This window comes from Herpailurus yagouaroundi, unplaced genomic scaffold (genome assembly GCF_014898765.1).
Source record: "Herpailurus yagouaroundi ecotype Mexico unplaced genomic scaffold, PumYag 186, whole genome shotgun sequence".
Classification (NCBI taxonomy): Eukaryota; Metazoa; Chordata; class Mammalia; order Carnivora; family Felidae; genus Herpailurus; species Herpailurus yagouaroundi.
The window spans coordinates 47,734,609-47,750,805 of NW_024412417.1; the positions used below are offsets into that span (position 1 = coordinate 47,734,609).

At 48.8% G+C, this 16,197-nt stretch overlaps 1 protein-coding gene across 2 annotated transcripts in view; it reads left to right on the forward strand.

The window, feature by feature from the left end:
• Nucleotides 1-12,692: 12,692 nt before the first annotated feature.
• CYP11B2 (cytochrome P450 family 11 subfamily B member 2) overlaps nt 12,693-16,197 on the forward strand; it is a 5,480-nt gene continuing 1,975 nt past the window's right edge. For both annotated transcript variants that reach the window (XM_040494864.1, XM_040494865.1), the window contains exons 1-5: nt 12,693-12,931; nt 13,320-13,475; nt 14,486-14,685; nt 14,815-15,018; nt 15,252-15,406. In XM_040494864.1, coding sequence (XP_040350798.1) covers nt 12,693-12,931; nt 13,320-13,475; nt 14,486-14,685; nt 14,815-15,018; nt 15,252-15,406 — 954 coding nt within the window. The remainder of the gene's footprint in view (nt 12,932-13,319; nt 13,476-14,485; nt 14,686-14,814; nt 15,019-15,251; nt 15,407-16,197) is intronic.

Sequence of the window (16,197 nt, forward strand, 5' to 3'; positions counted from 1 at the left end):
CTACCCATCTCCCACCTCATCTCACAGCGGACACCTGCCCATATGCTCCTGGAGCATCTTGCACACAGCTGTGGGAGCTTGGGTGGACAAAAAGCACCCTGTCTTCCAGATGTTGGGGATCCGTGCTCTGATTGCTGATTGCTGCTTCCAATCACAGAGGTTCCAAGAAGTTGAATGAACTCCAAGGAAGTTGAACTCAATGAGACCCCATCAAGACAGCTTAAAATGAAAATTTCAAGAAACAAAACAAAACAAAACAAAAATAGTATCTTAAATGCAGCAAAGAGTAGTGAATCATCCCATACAGAGGATCCTTGAGAAGATCATTAGCTGATATCTCATCATAAATGGAGGCCAGGACAAAGTGATAAAAGAAAAAAAAATTGTCAATCAAGGATCCTATATCTGGCAAAACTTTCCTTCAAAAGTGAGGGGGAAATTAAGACATTTCCTGATAAATAAAAGTTGAGTGAGTTTGTGCACTCTAGACCTGCTCTGCAAGAGATTTTCAAAAGAATCCTGATAGGTGAAATGGAAGAACACTAGACAGTAATCAAAGCTATGTGGAGAAATGATCTCAATATAGATAAATGCTTTGGCAATTATAAAAGCAAACATTATTGTAACAATAACTTGTATTAGTCCTTTAAGTTTAAACTGTACTTTAACTTTGCTTTCTACATGATTTAAGAGACTAATACATTTAAAGGAAAAAAAAGTATAAAAATTACTATTAATGTAACTCAGATTTTAACTCTAAACTTTTTTGCTATGTAATTTAGAAGACTAACACATATAAAAGAATTTTTAGTTTATGTTTGGGGACACACGGTTTATAAAGATGTAAGTTTGTGATATCAACAACTAAAATGAGTAGGGATGGGTGTGTAAAGGAGCAGAGTTTTTGTATGCCACTGAAGTTAAATTGGTATAAATTCAAATTAGAGAGGTCATTCTCATGGTCACCACAAAGAAACTCACTATAGAATACATACAAAGGGAAATGAGAAAGGAATATAAATTTCACTACAAAAAAAATCAACTAAACACAAAAAAAGACAGGCATGCAAGAAAGAATGTACAAAAAGCTGTCCAGATATAAGAAGTAGGGAGCACAATGACAGTAGGAAGTCCCTCTTTATCAGTAAGTACTTTAAATACAAGTGGATTAAGTTCTGGTCAAAAAACAAAGATTGGAAGAACGGATATAAACATATGACACATCCAATAATGGATAAACAAATATGTGATATATATACACATATATATATTTAATGGAGTATATATATGGATTGTATATATATGGAATATTATATGTATATAACAGAGTATTACACATCCTTAAAAAGAATGGGATCTCGCTATTTGTGAAAACATAGCTGGACCTAGAGGGTATTATACTAAGTGAAATAAGTCAGACATAGAAAGACAAACACCATATGATTTCACTTATATGGGGAATCTAAAAAACAAAGGAAATGAACAAACAAAACAAAACAAATCAAAACAGAAACCGACTCATAGATACAAAGAACAAACTGATGGTTGTCAGAGAGGAGAAGGTGGGGGAATGAGTAAAAGAGGCGAAGGCGATTAAGAGGTACAAACTTCCAGTGTACAATAAATAAGACATGGAGATGAAAAGTACAGCATAGGAAATATAGTCAATGATATTGTGATAGCATTGTATGGTGACACATTGTAGGTATACTTGTGAGCATAGTGTAATGTATAGAATTCTCAAGTCACTATATTGTACATATGAAACTAATATAGCCTTGTATGTCAACTATACTTCAATTAAAAAAAACAACAAAAATAACCACATGACCTAACTATATGCTGTCTACAAGTGACTCGCTTAAGATTGAAAGACACAAACAGTTTGTAAGAGAAAGGATACAAAATGATATTCCATGCATATAGTGACCAAAAGAGAACAGGGGTGGCTATACCAACATTAGACAAAATAGACTTGAGATTTAAAATAAAAAAGCTTAGACAAAGAAGGACATCATATATGAACAAAAAGTTTCAGTACAGCAAAAAGATGTAATAATTATAAACATTTGCACACATAACAGACCATCAAAATATATGAAGCAAAAAATGACAGAATTGAAGGAAGAAATAGACATTTCTACAGTAACAGTTGGACAATTCAAGATCTCATACATGATAGGATGGAAAACCATAGAGAAGATTAATGAGGAAATGGACAATAATCCAACTGGACCTAACAGACATACTCACAACACTCTTCCCGACAACATTCTTCTTAGGTGCACAGGATAGACCTGATAGTCCTGGAGAGACCATATGGTAGGCCATGAATTAACTCTCAGTAGGTTTCAAAAAAGATATTACACAAAGTATCTCCTCTGACAGGAACAGGACAAAGTTAGAAGTTAATAACAAAAGTAAAACTGGAAAAGCCACACAACTGTACACAAATGGATCAGGAAGAAGTCATACGGGTAATGAAGTAATAAAAACTCAAGATGAGAAAAATGGAATAGAGAATAGAAAGAAATAGATAATGAAACCAAAATTTGGTTCTTTGAAAAGATCAATGAAATTGACAAACCTTATCTAGATCAACTAAAGAAAAAGAGAGACAGAGAGAAGGCTCAAATTATGAAAATCAGAAATGAAAGTGGGACATAACATTGATTCCACAGAAATAAAAATGGTTATAAAAAAAATAAAAATAAAAATAACATGAACAACTGTACACCAAAAACTGGGATAACCTAGATGAAATGGATATATTTCTAGGAAAAAAAACCCTACCAAGAGTAAGTCATAAAGAAATAGAAAATATGAACAGATCTGTAACTAGCAAGGAGATTGACTCAGTAGTCACAAATCTCCCAACAACAAAAATCTTGGATCTGACAGCTTCACTGGTGATTCTACCAAACATTTAAAGAAGAACAAACACTACTCCTTCTCGAACCTCTCCAGAATTTTATAGAGATGGGAACACTTCCTACCTCATTCTATCAGGCCAGCAAGACCCTGAGAACAAAGCCAGACAGTCAGTACAAGAAAACTACAGACCAATATCCCTTATGAACATTGATGCAAAAATGCTTAACAAAATACTAAGGAACAGAATTCATCAGCATATTAAAAGGATAATACACCATGACCAAGTAGAATTTATTTCTTGGATTCAGAAAAGTTTCAAAATATGAAAATTGATCAATGTAATATGCCACATCCACAAAATGAAGGATAAAAACCACCACAAATCATCTCAAGTGATACAGAAAATCATCTGACAAACACTCTTTTGTGATAAAAACACTCAACAAAATAAGAAAGAAAATACTTTGACATAATAAAGGGCATGTATGAAAATCCCACAGCCAACATCATACTTAATGGTGAAAGACTAAAATTTTCCCTCTAAGATCAGGAACAAGGCAAGGATACGTGCTTTCCTCACTTGTATTCAAAATAGTACTGGAAGTTCTAGCCAGAGCAGTTGGACAAGGAGAAATAAAAGACATTAGATTGGAAAGGAAGAAGTAAAATGATCTCTTTGCAAATGATGTGATCTTATATGTAGAAAACCCTAAAGATTGCAAAGAAGTGTTAAAAGTGATAAATGAATTTAGCAAACAAGCAGGATCCAAAGCCAACATATGAAAATCAGTTGCATTTCTATGCAAAAACGTGAACAATCTGAAAAGGAAATGACCACAACAATCCCATTTACAATAGCATGAAAAAGAATAAGACACTTTGGAGTTGACTTAACCAAAGAGGTGAAAGACTCATACAATGAAAACTACAAAACACTGCTGAAAGAGATTAGAGAAGGCATAAATAAATGGAAACACATCCCATGCTCATGGATTAGAAGACAGTATTGTAAAAATGTCAAAATACCAGAAGGGATCTACAGATTCCATGCAATCCCCATCAAAATCCTAATGATGTGCATTGCAGAAATTTTTTAAAAATCCTAAAATTCATATGGAGTCTTAAGGGATATCTACCGGCCAAAACCATCTTGGAAAAGAACAACCGGGAAGACTCACACTCCCTCATTTCGAAACTTACCACAGAACTACAGTCATCAAAACAGGGTGGTACTGGCATAAAGACAGGCATATAAATTAATGGAATAAGTTAGTGAGCCTGGAAATATACCCTCACAAATTGGTCAAATAATTTTTTACATGGGTGTCAAGACCATGCAATGGGGAAAGGACAGTCTTTTCAATAAATGATGCTGGCAAAACTGGGTATCGATATGAAAAAGAAAGAAGATGGAGCCTTACTTTAAACCATGCATAAAAGTTCACTCAAAGTTGATCAAACACCTAAGGATAAGCCCCAAAACAACAAAACTCTAAGAAGAAAACAAAGGTGGAAATCTTCTCAACATTGGATTGGATAGTGATTTTTTTTTTTTTTTTTTGGTATGACAGTAAAGGCACAGGAGACAAAAAAAATTAGCCAAAATTGACTTCATAAAAATTTAAAAAAATTTTGTATCAAAAGACACTATTCACTGAGTAAAAGGCAACCCACAGAAAAAGAACATATTTATAAGTCATATATATGATAAGGTATTAATATCCAGAATACATACTCTTAAAATTCCACAACAACAAAAAACAAATAATCTAAATAAAAAATGGACCAAAGACAGGAATAGACATTTTCCCAAAGCAAATATGGAAATGGGCAATAAGCATACAAAAAGATGCTCAACATCACTAATCACTAGGGAAATGCAAATCAAAAATATGATATGACCTCACACCCATTAGGGTGGCTACTATCAGCAAAAACAGAAAACGATGAATTCTGGTGAGGATTTAGTGAAATTGGAAACTGTGTGTACTGTTGGTGGAAATGTTAAATGTTATAACTGCTGTGGAAAAAGTATGGTGATTCCTCAAATTATTAAAAATAGAATTACTTTACAACCCAGCAATTCCATTTCTGGGTATATATACACAAAAGAATTGAGAGCGGGGACTCAAAGAGATATTTTTACACTCATGTTCATAGCAGCATTATTCACATTGGCTAAACACGGAAGTAACCCAAGTGTCCATTGACAGACGAATAGAAAAGCAAAATGTGTGTATATGTATACAATGGAATATGATTCAACCTTAAAAAGGAAGGAAATTCAGCAGCTTCGTGTGACTGTAGTCCCAGCAAGCAGGCTGAGGGCAGGCATCTGGTTTCACTGCTGACACCACCTAACTACAAGCCCACAGCAGCCCCAGACTGGCCCTTTAATAGCACAGGGCCCACCCCCTGTTGTGGGCCACTGCAGCCAATTAGACTGAAGACAAACACAGCTCAGCCACAACAGCAGAATGCATGCAGTCCACATAGAAGACACCACTAAAGTGCATGATTCTGGTGAACAAGGGGCATTGTGCTGCACGACACCCCAAAACCTCTTCTTCATAAGGCCGCTACTTTCAAGATCAAGAGATGTAGCTGACCTCCCTAACACACAGAGATGAATAGAAAGCTACACAAAATGTAGAAGAATGTCTCCCAAATGAAAGAACAGGACAAAATCACAGCAAAAGAACTAAATGAAATAGAGATAAGAAATGCCCGATAAATAATTTAAGGTAATGGTCATAAAAATGTTCACTGGACTTGAGAAGAGTGAGGGGTCCCAGTGAGACCTTCAGCAAAGAGATAGAAAATATAAAAAAGAACGAATAAGAGATGAAAAACTTAATACTGAAGTTAGAAATACTCTAGAGGGAATTAATAGCAGATTAGAAGAGGCAGAAGAACAGATCAGCGACCTGGAGGACAGAGTAATGAAAAGGAACCAAGCTGAACAAAAAGAAAAAGGAACAATAAAAACTGAGAACTAAGTTTAAAGGAACTCTGCAACACCATCAAGTGTAATAACACTCACATTATAGGGGTCCCAGAAGGAGAATAGAGAGTAAAAGGGGGCAGAAAACTTATTTAAAGAAATAATAGCTGAAAACTTCCGAAATCTGTGGAAGAAAACAGAAACCCAGATTCAAGAGGCACAGAGAGCCTCCAACCAAATCAACACAAGGAGGTCCACACCAAGACACTTAATAATTAAATGCAAAAAGTGATAGAGAATTTTAAAAGCAGCAAAAGAAAAAACAGTTACATGTAAGGGACACCCCGTTAGGCTATCAGCAGATTTTTCAGCATAAACTTGGCAGGCCAGAAGGAAGTGGCATGATATATTCCAAGTGCTGAAAGGGGAAAGCCTGCAGCCAGGAATTCTCTATCCAGCAAGGCTGTCACTCAGAACAGAAGGAGGGGGAAAGAGTTTCGCAGACAAACAAAAGTTAAGGAACTCATCACCAATAAACCAGTCCTACAAGAAATGTTAAGGGGAATGCTGAGTGGAAAGAAAAGACCATAAGTAGAGTAAAACACAAAAACAAAAACAGGTAGGAAGCACAAAAGCAGCAAAATTAAGTATATCCCACTAAAATTCAGTCAAAGGATTCACAAAATAATATAGAAACAAAAATGAAAGGATGTAAAGTATGATGCCATATGCCTAAAGCATGGCGGGGTGGGGAGGAGTAACGAATGTGTTCAAACTTAAGCGACCATCAACTTAACACAGACTGACTGCTATATGCAGAGGAGGTTGCATACAAACCTGATGGTAACCACAACTCAAAAACCTATAATGGACACACAAACAATAAAGAGAAAGGAAGCCAACCACTAAAGGAAGCCAGCAAGACGTGAGAGAAGAGAGCAACAGAAGAAAGGAACAGAGAACCACAAAACCCACCATAAAACGAGAACCAAAATGGCAAGAAGTACATCCTGTCAGTAATCACTTTGAATGGAAATGGACTAAACGCTCCAATCAAAAGACGTAGGGTGATAGAATGGATAAAAAGGCAAGACACATCTTTATGCTGCCTACAAGAGACCTATTCCGGACCTAAGGGTACCTGCAGATTGAAAGTGAAGGAATGGAAAAGCATTTATCATGCAACTGGAAGTGAAAAGAAAGCCAGGCTGCAATACTTATATCGACAGAATAGACATTAAAATAAAGCCTGCAACGAGAAACAAAGAAGGACACTACATAATCATCAAAGGACAATCCAACATGAAGATATAACAATTGAAACTCTTTATGGACCCAAGATGCGAGTACCCAAAACATAAAGCAGCTAATTACAAACATAAAGAAAGTAATCCATCATAACACCCCACTTACATCAACGGACAGCTCATCCAAATAGAAAATCAGCAAGGAAACAATGGCTTTGAATGACACACTGGACTAGATGGATCTAATAGGTATATTCAGAACATTCCATCCTAAAAGAGTGGAATACACATTCTTTTCAAGTGGACGTGGAACTTTCTCCAGAATGGAGCATATGTTAGGCCACAAAACAAGTATCAACAAGTTTAAAAAGACTGAAGTCATATCATGCATCTTCCAAACACAATGCTAGGAAACTAGAAATCAACCACAAGGAAAAATCTGGAAAGAGCACAAACACATGGAGGCTAAATAACATCCTGCTAAACCAACAAATGGGCCAACTAAGAGATCAAAGAAGAAATAAAAGGACATATGGGGACAAATGAAAGTGAACACACAATGGTCCAAAATATTTGGGACACAGCAAAGCTGATCTAAGACAGACGGTTTTGCAGGTTAGGCCTACCTCGAGAAGCAAGAGAAATCTCACACAAACAAACTAAACTTACACCTGAAAGAGCTAGAAACAGAAGAACAAAGGCCAAAGCCAGTACAAGGAAGAAAATAATAAAGATTAGAGTATGAATAAATCAAATAGAGACTAGAAAACAATTGAACAGATCAATGAAACCAGGAGCTGGTTTATGTTTTGAAAACATAAAATTGATCAACTGTTAGGCTGATGAAAAGAAAGAGAAAAAAAATAAATGAAATAAGAAATGAAAGAGGAGAAATGACAGCTGACATCACAGAAAATAAAAAAGATTATAAGAGGATGTTATGAAAAATTACATGCTAACAAACTGGATAACCCGAAGATATGAGTGCATTCCTAGAAACATATAACCTCCCCAAACAGAATCAGGATGAAATAGAAAATTTGAACAGACCAATTACTACCAATGAAATTGAACCAGTAATCAAAGAACTCTCAACAAACTAAAGTCCAGGACCAGATGGCTTCACAGGCAAATTCTACCAAATATTTATTTATTTATTTATTTATTTATTTATTTATTTATTTTAATATTTTTTAAAGTTTGTTTATTTTGAGAAACAGAGAAAGAGTGCACGAGCAGGGGAGGGGCAGAGAGAGAGGGAGAGAGAGAATCCCAAGCAGGCTCTGCACTGTCAGTGCAGAGCCCAATGTGGGGCTTGAACCCACGAACCGTGAAATCATGACCTGAGCCCAAGTCAGATGCCACTGAGGTGCCCCTCCACCAAATATTTAAAGCAGAGTTAATATTATTCTTCTCAAACTATTCCAAAAAATAGAAGAGAAAGGAAATCTACCAAACTCATTCTATGAGGCCAGCATTACCCTGATTCCCAAACCAGATAAACACACCACTAAAAAATAAAACTACAGGCCAATAGCTCAGGCGAGCATAGACGTAAAAATCCTTAACAAAATATTAGCAAAGTGAATCCAACGGTACATTAAAAAAAATCATTCGTCACAATCAAGTGGGATTTATTCCAGGGTGCAAATGTGGTTCGATATTCGCAAATCAATGAATGTGATACATCATACCAACACGTGAAAGAATAAAAGCCATATGATCATTTCAGTAGATGCAGGAAAGGCATTTGACAGACGTACAACATTGATTTATGACAAAAAACCCTCAACGAAGTAGGTTTACAAAAGGGAACATACCTCCACATAATAAAGGCCATATATGAAAAAACCCACAGCTAACATCACACTCAGTGGGGAAAACCTGAGAGCTTTCCCCCTAAGGTCGGGAACAGCCAAGGATGTCCACTCTCACTGCTGTTATTCGACATAGTCCTGGAAGTCCTAGCCATGGGATTCAGACAAGAAAAAGAAATAAAGGCTATCAATTGGTAAGGGAGAAGTAAAACTTTCCCTATTTCCAGATAACACAATACTATATACAGAAAGCCACAGAAAGCTGGAGAAAACAAGACACACTGGCGCTCCAGGGAGGAACCTCTCAGACACAAGTCACTGAAAGGTTTAAAGTCACAGGATGGAAATTTACATCCCAGGCGACTATCGACCAAAAGGAAACAGCTGCACCCAGGATCCTGGGATGGGAGGTGCACTAGTGTCTTCAGTGGCCAGAGGAGGGCCCCTTGGGACCAAGAGCCAGCAATGGGTCCCTTTTGCAACCTGCTCGGTAGGCACCTAGAAGGACGGAGGCCCCAGAGCCACAGGTGCAGACGAATGCACTGCATGAGCCCTTGGGCTTTCAGAGGCTTCTCCAGCGACCACCCAGAATAGAGATGCATTGGGCTATGTCAAGGGCACTGCAAGAGACAGCTGCATAGGAGAAGCACCCACCACAGAAGGTGTCAGGTCTAAACACCTGCCCGTCTTAGAGAGTGTGAGGACAGCTTAGGATGGCAAGATTCGGTGACACCCTTCTTTCTGTCTTCCACTCTGTTCCATCTCAAACTGGCTGGCATGTTGGGTGGCAGAGGGAGAGAACTAGGAGGAGGGCAACATGCACACACATGAACACACACCCTCCTACTGCGGGCTGCAGACTCATGCAGACCCAAGTTCGAAGCAGTGAGCTCTGTGTTTTTAAAAGTGTAGGACAGGGAAGCAGAATATGAATGATACAGACTCAGACTCATAGGGGCCAGAGTTGATCCTGCACAGAGTGATTCCTGTGCAGGAAGCACAAAGGTATGGAGCTTGGAGAAGCCCTGATCCCTACAAAGCCATTTGTGTTCTCCACGGCATCATCGGAGAACCCAGGGGCGAAGGGGACACCGCGCGCCGGGGCAGCAGCTGGTGTGTGCAAAAGAGGGCTGTATGTGCTCAGGCGTTTGTTCATTCAAGAAACACAGACTGAATCTTAAGCCATGGCACCCCTGCAGGCCATGAGGCCGGGCTGGGAAGATCAAGCTAGAAGGCCGGCATGCTGCGCGTGGAGTCCCTTGACCTCTCAGAGCTGCCCACAGGACCGCGGAGTCCTGACTGGACGCATAAGGTGCAGGACGCTGTGGGATCCATTCTCTGGTTTTCGGATTGCTGGTTTGTTTCCAGCCGGTTATTACACTGGAATGGGAGCTCCGAGCATCAGTCAGCTCGGAGCCCCGGGGCACCTCCCCTTCCTATGATGGCTGTAGGAGCACTCCCTGTGTTCACAGCTCTAGACCAGGTGGCTGGGGCCCTGCCCCCTACGGTCCTCAGCAGGCAGCAGGGGAGGGGCCGCTGTTGCCTTTGACCCTCAGCAACCTGGGGACTGTGTCCCACCCCGACTCCGACTCCGGCCGAAGCAGCCTCTAGGCACTGGTAGCTGTGGACCACCTGCAGAGGACCAGGGGCCTCGAGACCTATTGCCTTTTCCCAGACCCGATCTTTGGGGGTGGAACGAGCACCGGACCCAACCCAAGTCCTAGAAGACAAGCAGCAACGCACGTCTAGCTGCACATCCCCAGGGAACCCGCCTTCCTGTCCCCCAACACCAGGCCCCATCACTCAGTCCCTGTCTCTCCCAGGCCTTGGGGCCTGGTGGTAAACGGCCGTTATTTGGTGCACTGCATTGTCTGCACTTCAGCCGTGCCGGAAACCAGGCAAAGTGTGTCGTGCTGTCGTGAGCTTCTGAGACGTGTCTCTTGTCCCTCAGTGCCGTCCTGTCACCTGACCCTCCACGGTCGCGCGTCCTTCCCACGTGGGCCCTGGGACAGCGCTCCCCACTCGCGTTGGGAAGCCCGCTGTGTGCCCGGACACGATGACGCGCTTCTCCTGCGCCACGTCCCGTGGCGGCTCCTGCTCACTACAGCGCAGAAGGACTGGTGCACGCACTCGTTTCCAACCCTGCAGATTCAGCGGTGGGAACGCACCGCCGCAGAGACCGTGCTCCCCGACTGGGCCTTGGCCGGTGGTCCCCACTTCCGCCGGCTCTTCCTATCGCCCACACTCTTGTTGGCAGCGTAATGCAGTGGAAATACGTGCGTGGAAGCCGCTGGATCCCAGGGCCCCTTAAGAGCCGCGCTTCCAGCAGAGGGGCCGCCTGGACCCTCGGTGGGCAGAAGACTGGGGGCGGGGCCCGTCCCCGCTGGGGGCGGGGCCCGAGGCGCGGCTGCAGTTGGGCCGCGGGCCTCGAGAGGGCGCCCACGACTTCCGCCGCCTGGGCCGCCGCTGGGGGTGGAGGGTCGGCAGCAGGCGGGGCGGCCTGGCCTGGGCCGCTGTGGCTTCAGCCTGCGTCTCTGCCTAAGCAAGGCGTGCCCACCGTTCGGGGCTGAGGCACGCGCACGTGGCAGCTTGCTGAAGGGGCCTGGGCAGTCGTGACTCCTCGCCCGCCGAAGACTCCCCGGGGCAACGACTGGAGCAGGGACAGGATCCCACTGCAGTACCCTTGAAGACACTCAGATCCTGGCCCTTCCCACCCACACCCGCACGCAGCCTCCTTGCTGCCTCCAGAGCCCCAGCTGCGGCTACCCCATCGCCCCCTCCCCTCCCCAAATCACGGTCAGGGCTGGGGGCCCAGCAGGAGCCAGGGCCGCGGGGCCCCTGTGACACGTTGGGGGCCCTGGGGGTGGCAGGAACCCAGGGCTTGTGTCCCCTCATCTGAAAATGGGAACGATGATGGCCAGAGCCACCTCGGGGGAACCCCGCCTGACGTGGGTGAGGTGCCCTGGGACCCCAAACCCGGGATCCACCCTCCAGAGGGTGGGAGCCCACGCCCACAGCCCCCATCGTGGACTTGATCCTCCCGCCACTGGCCTGAGCTCTGGGTCCGCACCCCTGAGCGCAGGCTTCCGGGCGAGAAAGGAGGGCCTGGGCACTGAGCGCCGCCCCTGCGGGGGGCCACCCGGGGGGGGGGGGGTGTGCCAGGCAAGCGGTGCCTCATTTCCCCGCCTGAGGAGTGGCTTGCTCGTGTCCTGGGCACTCGCTGCCCCAGAGCTGAGGCAGCAGAGCCAGCGAGACGGGGTGCCGGCCACATCGGTGCCACCCACAGTTGGGTCGCTGGAGTCCCCTAAGGGCCCTGAAAGCCCTCCCGGGCGGGGACCCTTGTCGGCTCACGTGGGCGTTCCCTGCACCCAGCCTATGATCTGGGAAGAGCGGACAGAAGGCACGTAGGTTTGTGGGACTCATGGCTGCCCACTGCTTCCCGCTCTGGTCCTTGTAGACAGGAGAGGAGAACAGTGCAGGCCCCTGCGTCTCTCGATTAGATAAGGGGCCCCATCCATCTTGCTCCCTTCCCCCACCGGGGAGGAGGGAAGTGCTCACAACCCGGCCAGCCCCACTCAGCCCACGATCCAGACCCTGCCCTGCTCTCCACATCCAGCAGCCAGCAGGCCTTGCGAAACCGTGGCACAAGGTGCCCATCCGTCTCTTCTGGAGGCCTCCAGCCCTGACCCCCGCTGCGGGTTTCCTGGCCTGGTCCAGGGACAACTTCTCCCATGACGCAATCAGGCCGCAGGCCCAGGCCTCCGGCGAGATAAAAGAATTGGGCCGACGGGGGGCGGAGGGAGCAGCAGGATGGCATTCGGGGCAAAGGCACGAGTGTGGCTGGCAGGGCCCTGGCCGTCCCCGGGCAGGGCGCGCGCACCGGGCGCCGGAGCCGCTCCGGCCCCCAAGGCGGTGCTGCCCTTCGAAGCCATCCCGCGCTGTCCCGGCAACAGGTGGATGAGGTTGCTGCGGATCTGGAAGGAGCAGCGCCTGGAGAACTTTCACCTGGAGGTGCACCAGCTCTTCCAGGAGCTGGGGCCCATTTTTAGGTAAAGGCCTCCCCGCCCACCTCAGCCACAGCACCCGTGCGGCTCTCCCTAGCGGCTGCTGAGTCCGGGCCAGGCGCACTGCCGCCTGTGCTCTGCGTCCCCGGGGAGGCGGGGTGGGTGCCGAGCAGCGGGGGTCCTGGGCCTGGCACCTGGAGACTGCGGCTCTTGGGGAGGAGGGAGCACTCCCTGGCCGCGGCTGAGAGGGCAGAGCGCGGACAGCAGAGCAGGAGAGGCTTGGGTCAGACCGCGGGAGGGACTGCCCGCTCCGGGAGAGCCTCAGTCCGGGAGAAGGGACAGGCCCACGGGAGACGGGCCGCCTTGGTCCTGCACAGTGAGGCCCGGGGGAGGGCACGGGTCCCCCAGCAGGGCTGTGAGCTTCGTCCCACAGGTATGACGTGGGAGGGACACGCATGGTGCTCCTGATGCTGCCCGAGGATGTGCAGAGGCTACAGCAAGTGGACGGCCATCAACCGTGGCGGCCGCCCCTGGACCCCTGGCTGGCCTACCGACAGCATCGCGGGCACAAATGTGGCGTGTTCTTGCTGTGAGAGGGAGTCTGGGCGGGCAGGGGCGGGGAGGGGCGGGGCAGGGCTGATGGCAAGCGGGCCTGCCCAAGGCCCGTCCAGGTTGGGGCGGGAGAGCGGCCGCCGGCTCCCGCTGGGTGCCCACCCCTTGGGGATCGTATGTGTCCTGAGGCTGAGGAGGGGCAGCGGGGCCACGGCCTCAGAGAGGAGGACGGGTGATCGCTGCCATCAGGGAGCCCCAGGCTGCGCAGGCCTCCGCGGACTCCCCGTGCGGGGTGGGCTTCTCCCTTCCTACAGGTCAGGGTAGGAAGCCCAGGGCAGCGGGAGGAGAGTCGGGGCTAGGGGCTCGGGAACGTGTCAGCACGTGCTGGGGCCTGAGGACCCACTGGCATTGACTAGAGCCCAGGTGGCTGAGGAGGAGAGAGGCCGGGGCTGGGGAGGGGGCGTTGGGGAGAAGGGGGACGGGGGAAGAAGGCACCTTTGCCCAGGAGCTAAGCTGTAGGTGGGTGTGTGTGTGAGCACGTGTGTGTGCGCGCGCGCGCGCGCGTGTGTGTGTGTGTGTGTGTGTGTATCCTCTTGGGTGGACAGGGGACGTGGGACCGGCCCAGAAGCATCATTCTCAGAGCAGGGAGGGTTGGAAGGAGAAGGTTGCCGGGGGCCCCTCACTCTGGAGCTGGCTGGCCCACCTCTCCCCTGCCTTCAGGGACAGGGAGAGCCCGGACAGCTGCTGACGTGCCAGGCAAGGGGCCTGCAGGTGTGCGTGAACAAACTCCACGAACCCAGGCGGCACTGCCAGGCAGAAGTTCTGGGCTCAGCCCCACCTTCCACGGGGGCACCCTGGGCCCAGCACACAAGGCCTCCCTGAGGGAAAGGGCTGGCGCTCACGCCCCCAGGCAGGCAGCCTGCCCCCTGGGACCAGCGGGCCGCTCCCTGCCTCGCCCCTTCCCCTTGGAGACGAGGAAGATGGGTCCAGGGCTGGCCCCAGGCTGCTGACTCGGGCTCCCCTGAAGCGCCTCTCTCTGCTCTACAGAAACGGGCCCGAATGGCGCATGAACCGACTGAAGCTGAACCCAGACGTGCTGTCGCCTCAGGCCGTCCAGAAGTACCTGCCCATGGTGGACTGGGTGGCAAGGGATTTCTCGAAGGCCCTGAGGTCGAGAGTGCTGCAGAATGCCCGGGGGAGTCTGACCGTGGACATCCAGCCCAGCATCCTCTCCTACACCATAGAAGGTCCGCGGGGTCAGGGCGGGAGGGAAGGGGGGTCAGGGCTCGGGGAAGCCGGGACCGGCCGGGAACGGGGCTGAGGCCCCCGTGACGCTGTCGGCCACCCTGGGCTCAGCAACCGTTCCCTGTCCACAGCCAGCAATCTAGCCCTTTTTGGAGAGCGGCTGGGCCTCCTTGGCCACAGCCCAAGTCCTGCCAGCCTGAACTTTCTCCGGGCTTTGAAGGTCATGTTAAAGTCTACCGCACAGCTCATGTTCATGCCCAGGGTCCTATCACGCTGGACAAGCACCCAGCTGTGGAAGGAGCACTTTGAGTCCTGGGACTACATCTTCCAGTATGGTGAGGGCCAGAGACCGGGCAAGCGCTGAATGCCAGGGACGCCAGGGTCCCCGGTTTCCTGTCACCACAGGCTGGGGGAGGGCTGAGGTCACCTCGGGGGCCTTTGTGGCCCCGAGAGGCTTGGCGGTGAGTCTGGGCCGGGCCGGTCCTGAGCAGTTGGCACGGGGCAGGCGGGCTGACGGGCAGGGGCATGAGGAGAAGTGCCCCGGCCCCTGTCTCTCCGTGCCCCACAGCCAACAATGCCATCCAGAAAATCTACCAGGAGCTGGCCCTCAGCCGCCCGGAGCACTACAGCGGCATCGTGGGGGAGCTGCTGACGCACGCGGACCTGAGCCTCGAGGCCATCTGGGCCAACTCCATCGAGCTCACCACCGGGAGCGTGGACACGGTCAGGACAGCAACCAGCCCTGCCCTAGGCCATGGAGCCTCCCGACCCCAGGCTGCGTGCCCCCCGTGCCTGTGTCTCCTTCAGGCTCCTGTTCTGAGCTGACAGAAGGCTCTGCCCTGGGCTGGGGGGCCCGGGAAGTGACCCTCAAGGGAAGGGGTCTGCAGTTCCCCGAGTGGGATGCCACACTCTAGGCCCAGTGCAGGGTGGACGAGCCCAGAGACATGAGCAGCACAGACACCATTCAGTCGCCTGGGTCCTGGGAAGAGGGGAAGGGCCGCGATGCGGCTGGAGGGCTGCCCGCACCAGGAACCCTTCCCAGGCACAGAGTCCATTTGGCCCCAGGTCAGAGATGCTTTGGAGGTGACGGGCGGATGACAGAAAGGGGCGCGCAGGACTCCAGCTTGTGCAAGAGAGAACAGATGGCATGTAGCCTGGGGGTGGGGGCAGGCCGCAGGGTGTGGAGTGCAGCCAGAGCCTCCTGGCCCTCCACCCCAGGTTCACGCACCAGCATCTGTGATGTCGTGCTCCGGGCCGGGCACCCGGGGCTCTGAGGAGAGGCACAGGCCTGCGGTGGAGAAACTCCCCAAATTTCCAGCCGACTCAGGGGCCGGGGCGGGCCGTCCGTGTTCCGACCACAAGGTCTGGGCTGACCTGCCTGCGGTCCGGGCGACCACAAGGTCTGGGCTGACCTGCCTGTGTCCGGGCGACAATCCTACTGGGTGCCAACGGTTTAGGGCAGTAGAACCCCCCCCCCCCCCATACGCACCCCTGAGAGGAAGGACCCCAGAGGA